Below are 16,410 nucleotides of genomic sequence, written 5' to 3'. Positions count from 1 at the left end.
AGAGAATTACTGTGAAGGTGGTTCGATGAACCCCCTGCCAGGCACTTAAAGTGTGATTTGCCGTGTATCCATGTAGATGCAGATGTAGAAATCTGAGGACGGTGCGATAGGGGAAGTTCCCCCTGTTAAGTGCTGCCGGCGGAAGGATACAGCTTCGGCGTCACGAGGACAAGTGACCGCCAGGACGTAACTACGCTCCTGCGACCGCAGCGCTCCGCACAGTGACTTGTGCGCCACCTAGCGGTGCGTCTGGCCACTCTGGACTCTGTGGCGGCTGTGGGACGCTTCACTGTACACAATACATAGACTTCCGTTTGCACACGACGCCCCAGGTGAGGTAGGGCAACACCGACTCAAAGGAAGGCCTCGGCGCTTGTTAGTGACGTCACGTCAGCTAGGCACGGCGAACACAAGGTCTGTTGCAGGCATACTCATAATGGTGGTGTCTCCCTCTCTGACACAGGAAAATGTGAAACTATTGGCGGTAGTTGACCAACACAATGTTCTTAGAGATTTCTGCAATCAATTAATTGTGCAATTCATTACACTTCTTAACAAATAGTGTACTCCTGAACTTAAATTTCCACCTTTTTTAAGGATTGACATACAAAAACAACTTCATGGACCAGCACCAACAGAATTCGTGCTTCTTTACCTTAGTTGTAAATCTGAGGAAGTTGCGATTGTACTGGGTTGCTTTTACAAGAAACTGTGAACATATTGGTGCTCTTCTTTAGGTATCTTGGTTGACAATGGGGTGAGGAGCACTGAATGTCAATGAAATATCTTGCGATTGTACACGTTGGGGGAGGGGGTGGGGGACACAAGAAGAGGCAAAAGATACTTGTTTTATCAAATAAAATTTTTTTATCTTATAAAGTTTCTCCTTTCAGTTGCAAGAGGGGGATATTTTTCTTTTCTAATGTGCATGTTTAAAAAGTTTAAGCTCAGCAGTGTTTTCGATGTATGAAGCTATTTTGTTTCCTGTTTAGAATTCCTTTCGTTGAAAACGAATGTAATCTAATGACTGGCAACAGTTGGACATTTACACATGTAAATTAGTTCACATTTCCAGTGACGATGTCAAACGAAAATGAATAAATAAATAAAAGAAACGAGTTCATTGTAAGGGGGTTAGGGTAAGTTTCGATAACAAAATGGATCAAGTAAATATAGTTACTTGAATGTAAAATTTCCGAAGCTTGCAATGGAGCAAAGCATCTTCTCATATTGATCTATGTTTCTTTCGACAGGATTCAGCAATACAGAACTATGATCTTCATTTGTAGCTTTACGATAGTAAGAAAATCTTTCATCTAAATAAAACTGCAGAATCCAAAACAATACCAAACATTTTGTCCAAAAATAAGAGATTTATAGTGATAAGCACTCCCAGGCGTTTCTGCCTGCAACAGACCTGGCGTTCGCCGTGCCTAGCTGACGTGACGTCACCAACAAGCGCCGAGGCCTTCCTTTGAGTCGGTGTTGGGTAGGGGCCGTACCGGGCCCACGAAAGGTACATGTATGTATGATGACCGAAATATGTAGGGGGCAGCCCTACATACACCACAGGTATTACACCACACATGCATACAGGGTGTTACAAAAAGGTACGGCCAAACTTTCAGGAACATGCCTCACGCAAAAAGAAAGAAAATATGTTATGTGGACAAGTGTCCGGAAACGCTTACTTCCCATGTTAGAGCTCATTTTATTACTTCTCTTCAAACCACATTAATCATGGAATGGAAACACACAGCAACAGAACGTACCAGCGTGACTTCAAACACTTTGTTACAGGAAATGTTCAAAATGTCCTCCGTTAGCGAGGATACATGCATCCACCCTCCGTCGCATGGAATCCCTGATGCGCTGATGCAGCCCTGGAGAATGGCGTATTGTATCACAGCCGTCCACAGTACGAGCACGAAGAGTCTCTACATTTGGTACCGGGGTTGCGTAGACAAGAGCTTCGAAATGCCCCCATAAATGAAGTCAAGAGGGTTGAGGTCAGGAGAGCGTGGAGGCCATGGAATTGGTCCGCCTCTACCAATCCATCGGTCACCGAATCTGTTGTTGAGAAGCGTACTTCGACTGAAATGTGCAGGAGCTCCATCGTGCATGAACCACATGTTGTGTCGTACTTGTAAAGGCACATGTTATAGCAGCACAGGTAGAGTATCCCGTATGAAATCATGATAGCGTGCTCCATTAAGCGTAGGTGGAAGAAAATGGGGTCCAATCAAGACACCACCAACAATGTCTGCACAAACGTTCACAGAAAATCTGTGTTGATGACGTGATTGCACAATTGCGTGCGGATTCTCGTCAGCCCACACATGTTGATTGTGAAAATTTACAATTTGATCACGTTGGAATGAAGCCTCATCCGTAAAGAGAACATTTGCACTGAAATGAGGATTGCCACATTGTTGGACGAACCATTCGCAGAAGTGTACCCGTGGAGGCCAATCAGCTGCTGATAGTGCCTGCACACGTTGTACATGGTACGGAAACGACTGGTTCTCCCGTAGCACTCTCCATACAGTGACGTGGTCAACGTTACCTTGTACAGCAGCAACTTCTCTGATGCTGACATTAGGGTTATCGTCAACTGCACGAAGAATTGCCTCGGCAACTGCAGGTGTCCTCGTCGTTCTAGGTCTTCCCCAGTCGCGAGTGATAGGCTGGAATGTTCCCTGCTCCCTAAGACGCCGATCAATTGCTTCGAATGTCTTCCTGTCGGGACACCTTCGTTCTGGAAATATGTCTCGATACAAACGTACCGCGCCACGGCTATTGCCCCATGCTAATCCATACATCAAATGGGCATCTTCCAACTCCGCATTTGTAAACATTGCACTGACTGCAAAACCACGTTCGTTATGAACACTAACCTGTTGATGCTACGTACTGATGTGCTTGATGCTAGTACTGTAGTGCAATTAGTCGCATGTCAACACAAGCACCGAAGTCAACATTACCTTCCTTCAATTGGGCCAACTGGCGGTGAATCGAGGAAGTACAGTACATACTGACGAAACTAAAATGAGCTCTAACACGGAAATTAAGCGTTTCTGGACACATGTCCACATAACATCTTTTCTTTATTTGTGTGTGAGGAATGTTTCCTGAAAGTTTGGCCGTACCTTTTTGTAACATCCTGTATATTAAAGGAAAAGGCACCATCTATCTGTAAAAGAGCAAGTAGTCACTGTAGCCAACAGTTTTATTACCACAAAGCATCAATGCACGAATTACATTAAATAAACTGACAAGAGCATAATTATGAGAATAATTCATGGATACGACCAAATACTGCATGGACGGTTAGTGGATTAAAGAAAGAATATGGAAAAATAAGTATGAACAACAGAAAGATAGCCAGAGGGCCTGATTGAAGCAACTAGCTTGCTACGAAATCTTAAAACCATACAATCAGCTCGTAGTTAACTAATACTGCATTCCTAACGATCAGTGATTGCAATTCCGGACCATTCTTACCACATAAAACATGAAGGTGGAAGTCGGTAGCAGTAACAGCAGGAGATTCTGAGTCGAGATCGGCCTCTATAGTCTGCACTAAAATGGAGACATCCTTCTTTACGGCTGCAAGACCCGTTTCATCGATATCCTAACAGGAAGTCTTTGCTCTTCGGTCCCCCAGCGACAAGTGTTCTCTTCGAGCACCTAGCCGTTAGCGTTCTCTATCTTAACGGTCTGAAGCTTGGCTATTTCTGCCAGAGTAGGAATTTCATCGGCCAGTAGTTGCACTCATTGCGAGTTCTGTATGTTGTCTTGTAAAAAGGTTAAACAAACTTCTACTTTTGCAGATTTTGCTATAATTAATCTATAGCGCCGTGGTGTGAGGAGGAAACTGAAAACCCTCTCCCACTCGATGATACGATTCTGAAGCTGACAAACAGAATCGTTTACGTATAGACACGCACGAACAAGCACTCACTCTACAGAAATAAACACTATGAACCAATGAAAAGCCTGTCACAAGGACCTGAAACGAACGTTATTCTATGGCACGACTGCTGAAGCAGATGGCGGTTCTCACACTGCTGCATCCCTGAAGGGCTGAATCTGCCTTAGATTTTTATCCCTTGTATAAGCATTCTTCCCTGTGTCTCGAACAGTACTGTTTTAGGACAGATAGCTGAACCTCTGTACCGCTCAAGGCGCAGGAGTGACCGAAGAAAATTCTGCATTCGCCTAAAAGTTCTGAAGACAGTGCTCAGTCCCGAACGCGTTCGTGGCTTCTTTTGGCCCTTTTAAGTAAACTTCTATGTCGACCCAGCTAGCCTGGAAGCTTTCAGCTCTGCAGCAAAATAAAAAAAGCCCCTACCATAATGAAAGAAGGATAAAGAAGAATCAGTTAGTTGGACAGTCACTGACAGTACTCAATATTTTCTGCTGTTATAATGCAGCGCATGAGATCGAATACATCGACCAAGAGGATGTGCGTATAACATCACAAATTGTTGCGTGATAGTTTTGGGGAAAAGCTGTAATTACACTGCTGGAAAAAATTTTGTACACCCGTTTGGAGGTTTCCAATTCACTCAAGATTTATTCTTACAACGGCGCATATGGAGTACATGATACTACTACATTTACAGATCAATACTACAAGCGGTGCTGACTTACCGGGTATTGACACCAGGTGAAACACGCATGGTACTGTATTGTGTAGCCTACACAGGCAGCAATGCAGGTCTTTACTCTGGCATCCAGTCAATCGTACAGAAAGCGAATACTTTCCAGGAAAATGTTGTACCACGCCTCCCCGACCTGTCCACGTCGTTCTGTAAGAACTGTTGCTTGACGGGCCGCACGAGTCACATCTCGGCCGATCACACCCCACACGTGCTCAATTGGAGAAAAGTACGGAGACCGAGCTGGCCTGGGAAGTTTCCGCACATCTTGCAGAGGTGAGTTCCACGCGCATTGTGTGAGTGTACATTACCCGACTGCAACAACACATCACCTTCCTGTTGCAAGAGCGGCAAAAGACCGTGTGTGACAACGTTCTGCACGTACCGAGCGCTGGTTAGTGTCATCTCTGGAAACACGAGAGCTGTACCTCATCGCACCCTAGACCGTAATACCTCGGGCGGGGGGGGGGGGGGGGGGGGGGAGGGGGACCAGTGTGTCTTGGAGGATTGCACTCTACCAGACAGTGCCCACCAGGTCTACCTCGTACGCGCCAACAACCATCACTGACGGGCGAAGTGGCCGTGCGGTTCTAGGCGCTGCAGTCTGGAACCGCGAGACCGCTACGGTCGCAGGTTCGAATCCTGCCTCGGCCATGGATGTGTGTGATGTCCTTAGGTTAGTTAGGTTTAAGTAGTTGTAAGTTCTAGGGGAGTGATGACCTCAGAAGTTGAGTCCCATAGTGCTGAGAGCCATTTGAACCATTTGAACAACATCACTTGTGTGCAGGCAGAATCTGCTTTCATCGCCGATGACCACGGCGCGCCGTTCAGTCTTCCGAGTGACCCTCTGATGGCACCGGTCGAGCCGTGCACGTCGATGCTGTGGGGTCAGCGGAGAATGGACTAGAGCTGTGTGTGCCCTTAATAACCGGTTCGCTACAGCTCGTGTTGGCACGTCCGTGCTCACAAGCCCTCTTATGTGTGCCGTGGTAGTTGTTCGATCTGCCGCTGCTGCCCTTACAATATCATGATCCTGGCGGGAGTCTGCGTTGCGTGGACTTCCAGATTCTCGTCTCTGGGTGTGAGAATGTACACGTGACCACTGCTAACCAGCATCGTTGCACAACTGACGCAGCACATCCAGCTTGTGTGGCAGTTCACCGAACGGACCGTCCCGTGACTCGGGAGGCTACTATCTGACCCCTTTCAAAGTCGCTCAGTCGACTGTAGGAAGCACAAGTGCGTCTCCGTGGTATAGCTGCCTGCTTGCTTCACACATTTGTGCAACAATGAGCCTTCTGGTTGTGAGCATTCCATATCAGAGGGCAGGCACGGATGGCGCTCTCGTGTCTATGTCACTACGTCATCTGGTGGCGGGCGAAGTTGAAGCCACTGTCAGTACATATATACTACTGGCCATTAAAATTGCTACACCAAGAAGAAATGCAGATGATAAACCGGTATTCATTGGACAAATATATTATACTAGAACTGACATGTGACTACATTTCCACACAATTTCGGTGCATAGATCTCGAGAAATCAGTACCCGGAACAACCACCTCCGGCCGTAATAACGGCCTTCATACGCCTGGGCATTCAGTCAGACAGAGCTTAGATGGCGTGTACAGGTACAGCTGCCCATGCAGCTTCAACACGATACCACAGTTCATCAAGAGGAGTGACTGGCGTATTGTGACGAGCCAGTTGCTCGGCCACCATTGACCAGACGTTTTCAATTGGTGAGAGATCTGGAGAATGTGCTGGCCAGGTCAGCAGTCGAACATTTTCTGTATCCAGAAAGGCTCCTACAGGACTTGCAACATGCGTTAGTGCATTATCCTGCTGAAATGTAAGGTTTCGCAGGGATCGAATGAAGGGTGGAGCCACGGGCCGTAACACATCTGAAATGGAACGCCCACTTTTCAAAGTGCCGTCATTGCGAACAAGAGGTGACCGAGACGTGTAACCAATGGCACCCCATACCATGACGCCAGGTGATACGCCAGCATGGCGATGACGAATACACGCTTCCAATGTGCGTTCACCGCGATGTCGCCAAACAAAGATGCGACCATCATGATGCTGTCAACAGAACCTGGATTCATCCACAAAAATGACGTTTTGCCATTCGTGCACCCAGGTTCGTCGTTGGGTACACCATCGCAGGCGCTCCTGTCTGTGATGCAGCGTCAAGAGTAACCGCGGCCACGGTCTCCGAGCTGATAGTCCATGCTGCTGCAAACGTCGTCGAACTGTTCGTGGAGATGGTTGTCGTCTTGCAAACGTCCCATCCGTTGGCTCAGGGATCGAGACGTGGCTGCACGATCTGTTACAGCCATGCGGATAAGATGCCTGTCATCTCGACTGCTAGTGATACGAGGCCGTTGGGATCCAGCACGGAGTTCCGTACTACCCTCCTGAACCCACCGATTCCATATTCTGCTAACAGTCATTGGATCTCTACCAACGCGAGCAGCAATGTCGCGATACGATAAACCGCAATCGCGATAGGCTACAATCCGACCTTTATCAAAGTCGGAAACGTGATGGTACGCATTTCTCCTCCTTACACGAGGCATCACAACACTGTTTCACCAGGCAACGTCGGTCAACTGCTGTTTGTGTATGAGAAATCGGTTGGACACTTTCCTCATGTGAGCACGTTGTAGGTGTCGCCACCGGCGCCAACCTCGTGTGAATGCTCTGAAAAGCTAATCATTGGCATATCACAGCATCTCCTTCCTGTCGGTTAAATTTCGCGTCTGTAGCACGTCGTATTCGTGGTGTAGCAGTTTTAATGGCCAGTAGTGTACTAACCCCCAAGTAGCATATGCCAGATGCACTATTTTTTTTTTCTTCCAACTTGTGTATTATGAGTTCCATACCTGCAAAACTGTGTTATTGCCACAAATTGGTTTTGTTTTAATTTGTATTCTGATGGTTCTGACACAAATAAAAGAAAACTGCCACCTTTTTTCAGAGATATTGCACAGTGCGGCAAATATAAAACTGGCCCAGAAAGCATTTCGTACACCTAAGACAGGCAGCACGCTATCTGCACCTGGGGCACATGGTGTAAGTTGGATTGCCTGTTTGAGCTGTTGAGCAGTATGAAACAGTTTCCGGGCCACTTTTACTTTGCCCATCCTGTAGACTACCTGTTGTGGATTGGCAAGAGAGCCAACCCACTATGAGGAAGGCGAAAGGCACGCGTTTAAGCTCACACAGGCTGGCGTGAGGTCTGGAAGGACAAGGAATTGAGACTAGCAAAAAACGTACGTATCTTCTGGAATACTTAACTTTAATCCATAATTGGTGAACATCGCTCTTGACGGTACATGTTTTACAGCATCAATAGTAACTGGTAATGGCGCCTTGCTAGGTCGTAGCAAATGACGTAGCTGAAGGCTATGCTAAACTATCGTCTCGGCAAATGAGAGCGTAATTTGTCAGTGAACCATTGCCAGCAAAGTCGGCTGTACAACTGTGGCGAGTGCTAGGAAGTGTCTCTAGACCTGCCGTGTGGCGGCGCTCGGTCTGCAATCACTGATAGTGGCGACACGCGGGTCCGACGTATACTAACGGACCGCGGCCGATTTAAAGGCTGCCACCTAGCAAGTGTGGTGTCTGGCGGTGACACCACACTACCTGTGTACCCCACTGATCTCAGCATAGCACACACGTTATTTCGCGATTATATACGGATGCGCTGGTCTGCCCACAGCTGCGTCAGCGGCCGTGGCATCCGCGGGAGGGGTACCGCCCGACGCCTACCTGTCCATCTCGAACGACGAGTGCGACCAGTGGCGGCTGGAGTGGCCGTGCCCCGGCCAGTGCTCGCTGGAGATCCAGCCGGTGTACGCCACGTGCGAGCACGGCCGCCTCGAGGAGTTCATCAACTGCTGTACGTGGCACCGCGACGTCTGCCAGTTCAAGAGACGTGAGTACCGCCAGGGCTAAAGCCCCTCCCCCCTCCCTCCTCCCCTTCTCACCGAGCACCCTCTCACCTGCTCCGTCTCTTGTTGCAGCGTGCAGGTTCCACTCCAAGGGTCCTCGCGGCGGCGGCGCAGCCCGAGAGCCCTGGACCTGGCACAGTGGAGTGACCACATACTGACGATGACGGTTAAGCCTGAAACTACCAAATAAACGCCGGTTTCTTGCTATTTCACCAGTATTTTATCGTTCCAGTTTCGTTTTCTCTCCAACTTCCATTTTCCCTTCTGGTCCCCTGACTCCATTTTCTCTTCTGTACACACATACTGACAACAGGATTTCAATGTAATAGTGACAGTGAACTGGTTCAAATGGCTCTGAGCACTACGGGACTTAACTTTCTGAGGTCATCAGTCCCCTAGGACTTACAACTACTTAAACCTCACTAACCTAAGAACATCACACACATCCATGCCCGAGGCAGGATTCCAACCTGCGATCGTAGCGGTCGCGCGGTTCCAGACTGTAGCGCCTAGAACCGCTCGGCCACTCCGGCCGGCTGACAGTGAACTGGAACCACCAGCTTCATACACTGCTCAACTGCTTACTACTGTACAGGCCAGTCACACGTTTTGTTTCAGTTTAATGAACAATGCAAGGCCAAGCTCGGATTAGAAAGGGTAGAAGACATGAGTGTAATCTTTCCCTCTTACTGTTCAATATACGAGGATAATCCCAAAAGTGAGGTCTCCTATTTTTTATAAGTACATAGATCTGTTCATTTCTACAATGCTTTACATCAGTTTACAGCCTGAACATTTAGCTATTTTTCGACATCATCACCATTTCTGTCGATGCATTTTTGTAAACGCTGTGGCAGTTTTTGTATGCGTATGTCATACCAGCTCGCCGCCCTACTGTTCAGAAAGTTATGAACCTCTTCTTTCGCCTCGTCGTTGGAACTGAATCGATTTCCGGCCAAACGTTCTTTTAACCTAGGGAACAGGTGACAGTCACTGGGCCCCAAGTCAGGACTACAGGGTGGTCGGTGATTATGTTCCACTGAAACTGTTGCAGGAGAGCAACAGTGTGCCGAGCGATGAGTGGGCGAGCGTTGTCAAGGAGAATGTGTACGCCCTTGCTCAACATTCCTCTTCTCCGGTTCTGAATTGCCCGTTCGAGTTTTTTCAGAGTTTCGAAGTAACTGTCAGCGTTATTTGTGGTCCCAGCGAGTCAGCTCCGAGGACGAGATGAAAGAAGAGGTTGATAAGTTTGGGAACAGCATGGGGGCGACCTGGTATGACATGGAAATACAAAAACTGCCACAGTGTCTACAAAAATGCAACGACAGAAATGGTGATTAAGTCGAAAAATTGCTAAATGTTCAAGCTGTAAACTGATGTAAACCATTGCAGAAATAAACAGGTCTTTGTACTCGTAAAAAAATAGGAGACCTTACTTTTGGGATTACCCTTGTAAACATTGGATAAGCAAAGACGGAAATTAAAAAGAAGGTACAGTAGTGGGATTAACGTTCAGGGTGAAAGGATATCAATGATAAGATTCACTGATGACATTAGTGGAAGCGAGGAAAAATTACAGGACTTGCTGAATCGAATGAACAGTCTAATGAGTATAGAAAATAGATTTAGAGTAAACTGAAGAAATATGAAAGTAATAAGGAGCAGCTCAAATGAGATTAGTGATAAGCTTAACATCAAGACTGGGTGATGCGTTATTTCTGTTTTGAACTGCAAATTCCTTAACCTTTAACATAAAGGGAGTGGAAGGACTTGACCCACACAGTGACCATTTCATTTCAACATATTTATTTGCATCATCGATAAATCATTAAGAGAATTAAAATCATAAATGAGATAATAGTTTCTTTAAGAAACGCCATTCAGGCAAGCATTAAAAACTGCTTGTTATATAAAACCACAAATGAATTAATCTCTTTAAAAACATTTAAAAACCCGCCACTCAGGCCAGTTTTACAAACTGCTTGTTATATGAAACCACAAGCGAATTAATCTCATTTAAAAAACCGCCATTCGGTATAAGTAAATCATTTAAAATAAACTTTTCATCAAATAAGCAGGAAATCAATTATTATTTCCACATAGATCGTAAACCGCCCCTCCCAGGTGACATATTACCAAACAACTTTACAAGGTTATAGACAGTTTTATCAATAATAACCCAGTTATTTCCCCATCAAAACTGACATACTCCACTAAGGCTGAATTGCACCGCAATTTTAGAAACTGTTTCAATTCAGACACATTCTTCTAGAAATCCCTCAAAATTCTTAAGACAAATATTTAAAACACTTAACCCGGGCAGCCTTGCAGAGCCACCACAAGTATTAGAAAACTGCAGCTTGTACAATAACTGAGGCCCGAGATTATGAGACCGCGTCTTGGCCACGAACGGCGGAGGCGACTGAGTACTTATCTTAGAATTGAGATGTGGACTCCGTCTGTACTTCCACCCCGTTCAGAACACCGAAATCGGAACCAAACAGCACACGCGAGCTCAGGCGAAGTCCACCGCCCGTACGGCCGCTAGTAATTTAAAAGGGGAGGTTATGCACTTCGGTGGCCCACTGCTTCCGATCTCTGAAACATAAATCAGAAGCGACAACAGGGGACCAAACAACCCTTCCTTCACCTTATGTGGGCCTGTAAGGTACCACACGGCAATCTTTAGACACATAGATCGTTCGGTAAGGCTGCGCACACGTATCAATGTTTTAGACATTTGCCAGCTGAAGTAAGAACAATAGTATTAAGGAGCGAAGCACATACTTAATAAGAGGCATGAAATATCAGATTACAGTTCTTGCAACGCCTTGCTGCCTCGAGAGCAACCATCATTATATTTCACTAATCAATGGTAGGACTTGAATTACTTAACTTGATGCCAGCTGCTGGATCGATGTAGCGAAGGCACCAGACGTTGCTTAGTCCGATAGTAACAGCGTGTTCCTTCACGGAAGCGAGCACATGCATAGCTTCACAAGGTTGCCAAGAAGCCACAGCGCCGGTCCGCTGCTTCTGACCCCAGTACGATCAAGCGCCAACTGCCGCCCGTACTCGGGCACACCTTGCTCGCTTCGTCTCTCCAACGTCTCGCTAATACGCGCACTTCCGCGTGCCGTGCCCAACGTTGTTGTCCCTTCCCACTCCGTACTGCCCGCTACATCCTGAGCCGACCCGGGCTCCAAAGACAAAAGGGAATCGATAGTGCCTAACCAAAGATAGCTCTGGCACCAGTCCCGCCACGGCTCACTGGGGACCACGAAGCAGTCGAAATGAAGGACTTCTGCTACCTTGGGAGCAAAGTAACTGAAGGACAAAGTAGTGAGGAGACGAAAAGACAGCAGACTAGCAGAGGCAAAGGGAGCACTCTTAGCCAAACGAAGTCTGCTAATATCCTTAATTCGAGGAAGAAATTTCTGACAATGTACGCTTGGAGTACATAATTGGAAGTCAATCATGGACTGTGGGAAGAACTCGAACAAAAGAGAATCGAAGTATCTGAAGTATGGTGTTACAGAAGGTCGCTGAAAATTGGGTGGATTGATCATATAAAAAAATGACGATGTTCTCTGAAGAATCGGCGAGGAGGGGAAACATGGATAAGAAGAAGTGATAGGATGATAGTGGCAAGCGTTGTCGTCACGGGATAGCTTGGATGGTACCTGAGAGAGCTATAACGAATGAAAAGGAACTCATAGATTCGAACACATACAGCAGAAAGTTGAGGATACTGGAAGTGGGAGATGAAGAGATAAAGAGGTGAAAAGACTGGCACAAAAGAGGAATTTTTGGCAGGCTGTATCAAACCAGTCGACCGACTGATGACCAAAAAAAAAAAAAAAAAAATATGCCTGACTTAATACAGTGAAACATCACTGTTCACGGATTCTGACTGGGGCAGAGTAACTGATGCGAAATACACTGCCTAAACCAACCAGATGGCATTTTCAGTTGTCAGTGTAACTTCGCACACCTATACATGACCGGCAGGTATGTATATGATTAGAGTTGCAGTTCTTTGTGACAGGAACAACGTTTACCAGGGTGCGGTACTGGTCTTCGTCACTAGGGTTGATACCCGGCCTGGTAGGGTAAACAAGGAGCGTGAAAAGCGTCTGATTTTGAGAGATCACTGTGAAGGACACGAATGTGCCATGTTACTCGTATGGGACAAAGTTATCAGCACGCGACGGAATTTGAGAGTGGCCTCACTGTGAGTCTCCATTTGGCCAGCTGGTCGAACCGTGCAACATACAGGGTTGATAATGACCGGGCCAAACATCTCACAAATTAAGCATCAAACGAAAAAACTACAAAAAACGAATCTCGTCTAGCTTGAAGATGGAAACCAGATGGCGCTATGGTTGGCCCGCTAGATAGCGCTGCCATAGGTCATATGGATATCAACTGCGTTTTTTTTAAAAAAGGAAACGCCATTTTTATTACATATTTGTTTAGCTCGTAAATAAACATGAATGTTTTAGTTGGACCACTTTTTTTGCTTTGTGATAGATAGCGCTGTAATAGTCACAAACGTATAAGTACGTGGTATTACGCAACATTCCGCCAGTGCAGACGGTATTTGCTTCGTGATACATTACCCGTCTTAAAATTGACTATTTACCAATTGCGGAAAAGGTCGATATCGTGTTGATGTACGGCTATTGTGACCAAAATGCCCGACGGGCGTGTGCTATGTATGCTGCTCAGTATCCTGGACGACATCATCCAAGTGTCCGGACCTTTCACCGGATAGTTACGTTATTTAAGAAAACAGGAAGTGTTCATCCACGTGTGAAACGTCAACCACGACCTGCAACAAATTATGATGCCCAAGTAGTTGTTTTAGCTGCTGTCACGGCTAATCCGCACATCAGTAGCAGACAAATTGCGCGAGAATCGGGAATCTCAAAAACGTCGGTGTTGAGAACACTACGTCAACATCGATTGCACCCGTACCATATTTCTATGCACCAGGAATTGCATGGCGACGACTTTGAATGTCGTGTACAGTTCTGCCACTGGGCACAAGAGAAATTACGGGACGATGACAGATTTTTTGCACGCGTTCTATTTAGCGACGAAGCGTCATTCACCAACAGCGGTATTATGGGAGGAAGGATAAATGGCCCCCATTTTATCGATGGCAATCTAAATGGTGCAATGTATGCTGATTTCTTACGTAATGCTCTACCGATGTTACTATAAGATGTTTCACTGCATGACGGAATGGCGATGTACTTCCAACATGATGGATGTCCGGTACATAGCTCGCGTGCGGATGAAGTGGTATTGAATAGCATATTTCATGACAGGTGGATTGGTCGTCGAAGCACCATACCATGGCCCGCACGTTCACCGGATCTGACGTCCCCGGATTTCTTTCCGTGGGGAAAGTTAAAGGATATTAGCTATCGTGATCCACCGACAACGCCTGACAACATGCATGTGCATTTGCGAACATTGCGGAAGGCGAACTACTCGCTGTTGAGAAGAATGTCGTTACACGTTTTGCCAAATGCAGTGAGGTTGACGGGCATCATTTTGAGTATTTGTTGCATTGATGTGGCATTTACAGGTAATCACGCTGTAACAGCATGCGTTCTCAGAAATGATAAGTTCACAAAGGTACATGTATCACATTGGAACAACCGAAATAAAATGTTCAAACGTACCTACGTTCTGTGTTTTAATTTAAAAAACCTACCTGTTACTAACAGCTCGTCTAAAATTGTGAGCCATATGTTTGTGGCTATTGCAGCGCCATCTATCACAAAGCGAAAGAAGTGGTCCAACTAAAACATTCATATTTATTTATTTCTTAACGTACTACACGAATATGTAAGAAAAAAGTGAAGGTTCATATTTTAAAAAACGCAGTTGATATCCGTTTGACCTATGGCAGCGCCATCTAGCGGGCCAGCCATAGCGCCATCTGGTTTCACCCTTCAAGCTAGACAGGTTTCGTTCTTCGTAGTTTTTTCGTTAGACGCTTATTTCGTGAGATATTTGGCCCGGTCACGATCAATGGACCACCCTGTGTAGGTTTAGGAGGTGGCCAGACGTTGGACTGCACAGGAACATGATCGCAAGTGTTCTCGCCGTCTTCCAGTCGTCCTCGTCGGACCAACACAGTGGAGTTCGCAGTATCCTACACCGAGTACATCGCAGACGCTTCACATCTACGAGTTCCATCTGATAACAACTAGTTGACCTCCTGCAACATTCTGTGTCAGCCCGCATCACTGGTCAGAGACTAACAGCAGCCGGACTGGGGAATTACCGTTCACTGCTGCTTTTCGAGTGGTTCCGTCACTGGGAAACCGTGGATTGCTGATAAATGGCGTTGCACTGTGTTGAGCGATGAATCTTGCTTCAGCACTAGCACCTGTGGCCATTTTGGCGAATATGGCACCTGCCTGGAAAGAGGTCCCAGTCATCCAGTGTTTTGGAGAGCCACAGCGGTGTTACTCGTGGTGTCGTACTGCGGCGAACCATCAGGTATGAGTTCGTATCACGGTTGGTAGTGAATGAGGAAACTCTGACAGCGAGACGGTTCGTCGCAGACATCCTACGGTCTCAGGTGTTACCCATCATGCGACAGTACAGTGGTGCCATTTCTCAACAGGAAATACTCGTCCACACATGGCACGTGTCTGAATGAACTGTCTGCGTGATTCTGAGCTACCCTCGTGGTCAGCAAGGTCACCAGGCCTATCCCACCTACAGATTGCGTGTGGGACCAGCTCAGAAGTCCATTCCGTTTCAGTGTCAGTATCGAGGATATCAGGGACTCATACAACGGTTGTGGCCCAGCATGCGGCGGGAGACAATATAACAACTTTACGACATTCTTCCCAGATGAATCATTGCGTACACCCAGGCCAGTTGGCTACAGTGTTGTACAGATAAATTAGCTCGTGAAGTCAAGTTCTTTGTAAATTCGACTCGATTTTGTAATCACTGAAATAACGTCACACACCATCTTAATCTGTGAGGTTTCATTTCGTTTCCCCTTCCCCCTGTGGGTGCCGCACTTTTTTTTGTCAAACAGTGTGAATTTAGCTGTTGATATACACTCCTGGAAATTGAAATAAGAACACCGTGAATTAGTTGTCCCAGGAAGGGGAAACTTTATTGACACATTCCTGGGGTCAGATACATCACATGATCACACTGACAGAACCACAGGCACATAGACACAGGCAACAGAGCATGCACAATGTCGGCACTAGTACAGTGTATATCCACCTTTCGCAGCAATGCAAGCTGCTATTCTCCCATGGAGACGATCGTAGAGATGCTGGATGTAGTCCTGTGGAACGGCTTGCCATGCCATTTCCACCTGGCGCCTCAGTTGGACCAGCGTTCGTGCTGGACGTGCAGACCGCGTGAGACGACGCTTCATCCAGTCCCAAACATGCTCAATGGGGGACAGATCCGGAGATCTTGCTGGCCAGGATAGTTGACTTACACCTTCTAGAGCACGTTGGGTGGCACGGGATACATGCGGACGTGCATTGTCCTGTTGGAACAGCAAGTTCCCTTGCCGGTCTAGGAATGGTGGAACGATGGGTTCGATGACGGTTTGGATGTACCGTGCACTATTCAGTGTCCCCTCGACGATCACCAGTGGTGTACGGCCAGTGTAGGAGATCGCTCCCCACACCATGATGCCGGGTGTTGGCCCTGTGTGCCTCGGTTGTATGCAGTCCTGATTGTGGCGCTCACCTGCACGGCGCCAAACACGCATACGACCATCATTG

The 16,410-nt window shown here is 46.8% G+C and overlaps 1 protein-coding gene across 1 annotated transcript in view; it reads left to right on the top strand.

Annotated features, from left to right (window-relative positions):
* Positions 1-8,813, top strand: part of LOC126188794 (uncharacterized) — a 108,878-nt gene extending 100,065 nt beyond the window's left edge. Inside the window, exons 2-3 of the mRNA XM_049930408.1 lie at positions 8,392-8,607; positions 8,696-8,813. Of these exons, the coding sequence (XP_049786365.1) occupies positions 8,392-8,607; positions 8,696-8,813 (334 nt within the window). The remainder of the gene's footprint in view (positions 1-8,391; positions 8,608-8,695) is intronic.
* Positions 8,814-16,410: the final 7,597 nt, after the last annotated feature.

The sequence above is a fragment of the Schistocerca cancellata genome, chromosome 5 (assembly GCF_023864275.1).
Source record: "Schistocerca cancellata isolate TAMUIC-IGC-003103 chromosome 5, iqSchCanc2.1, whole genome shotgun sequence".
Lineage (NCBI taxonomy): Eukaryota > Metazoa > Arthropoda > Insecta > Orthoptera > Acrididae > Schistocerca > Schistocerca cancellata.
This window is presented reverse-complemented; position numbering and strand designations above follow the sequence as displayed.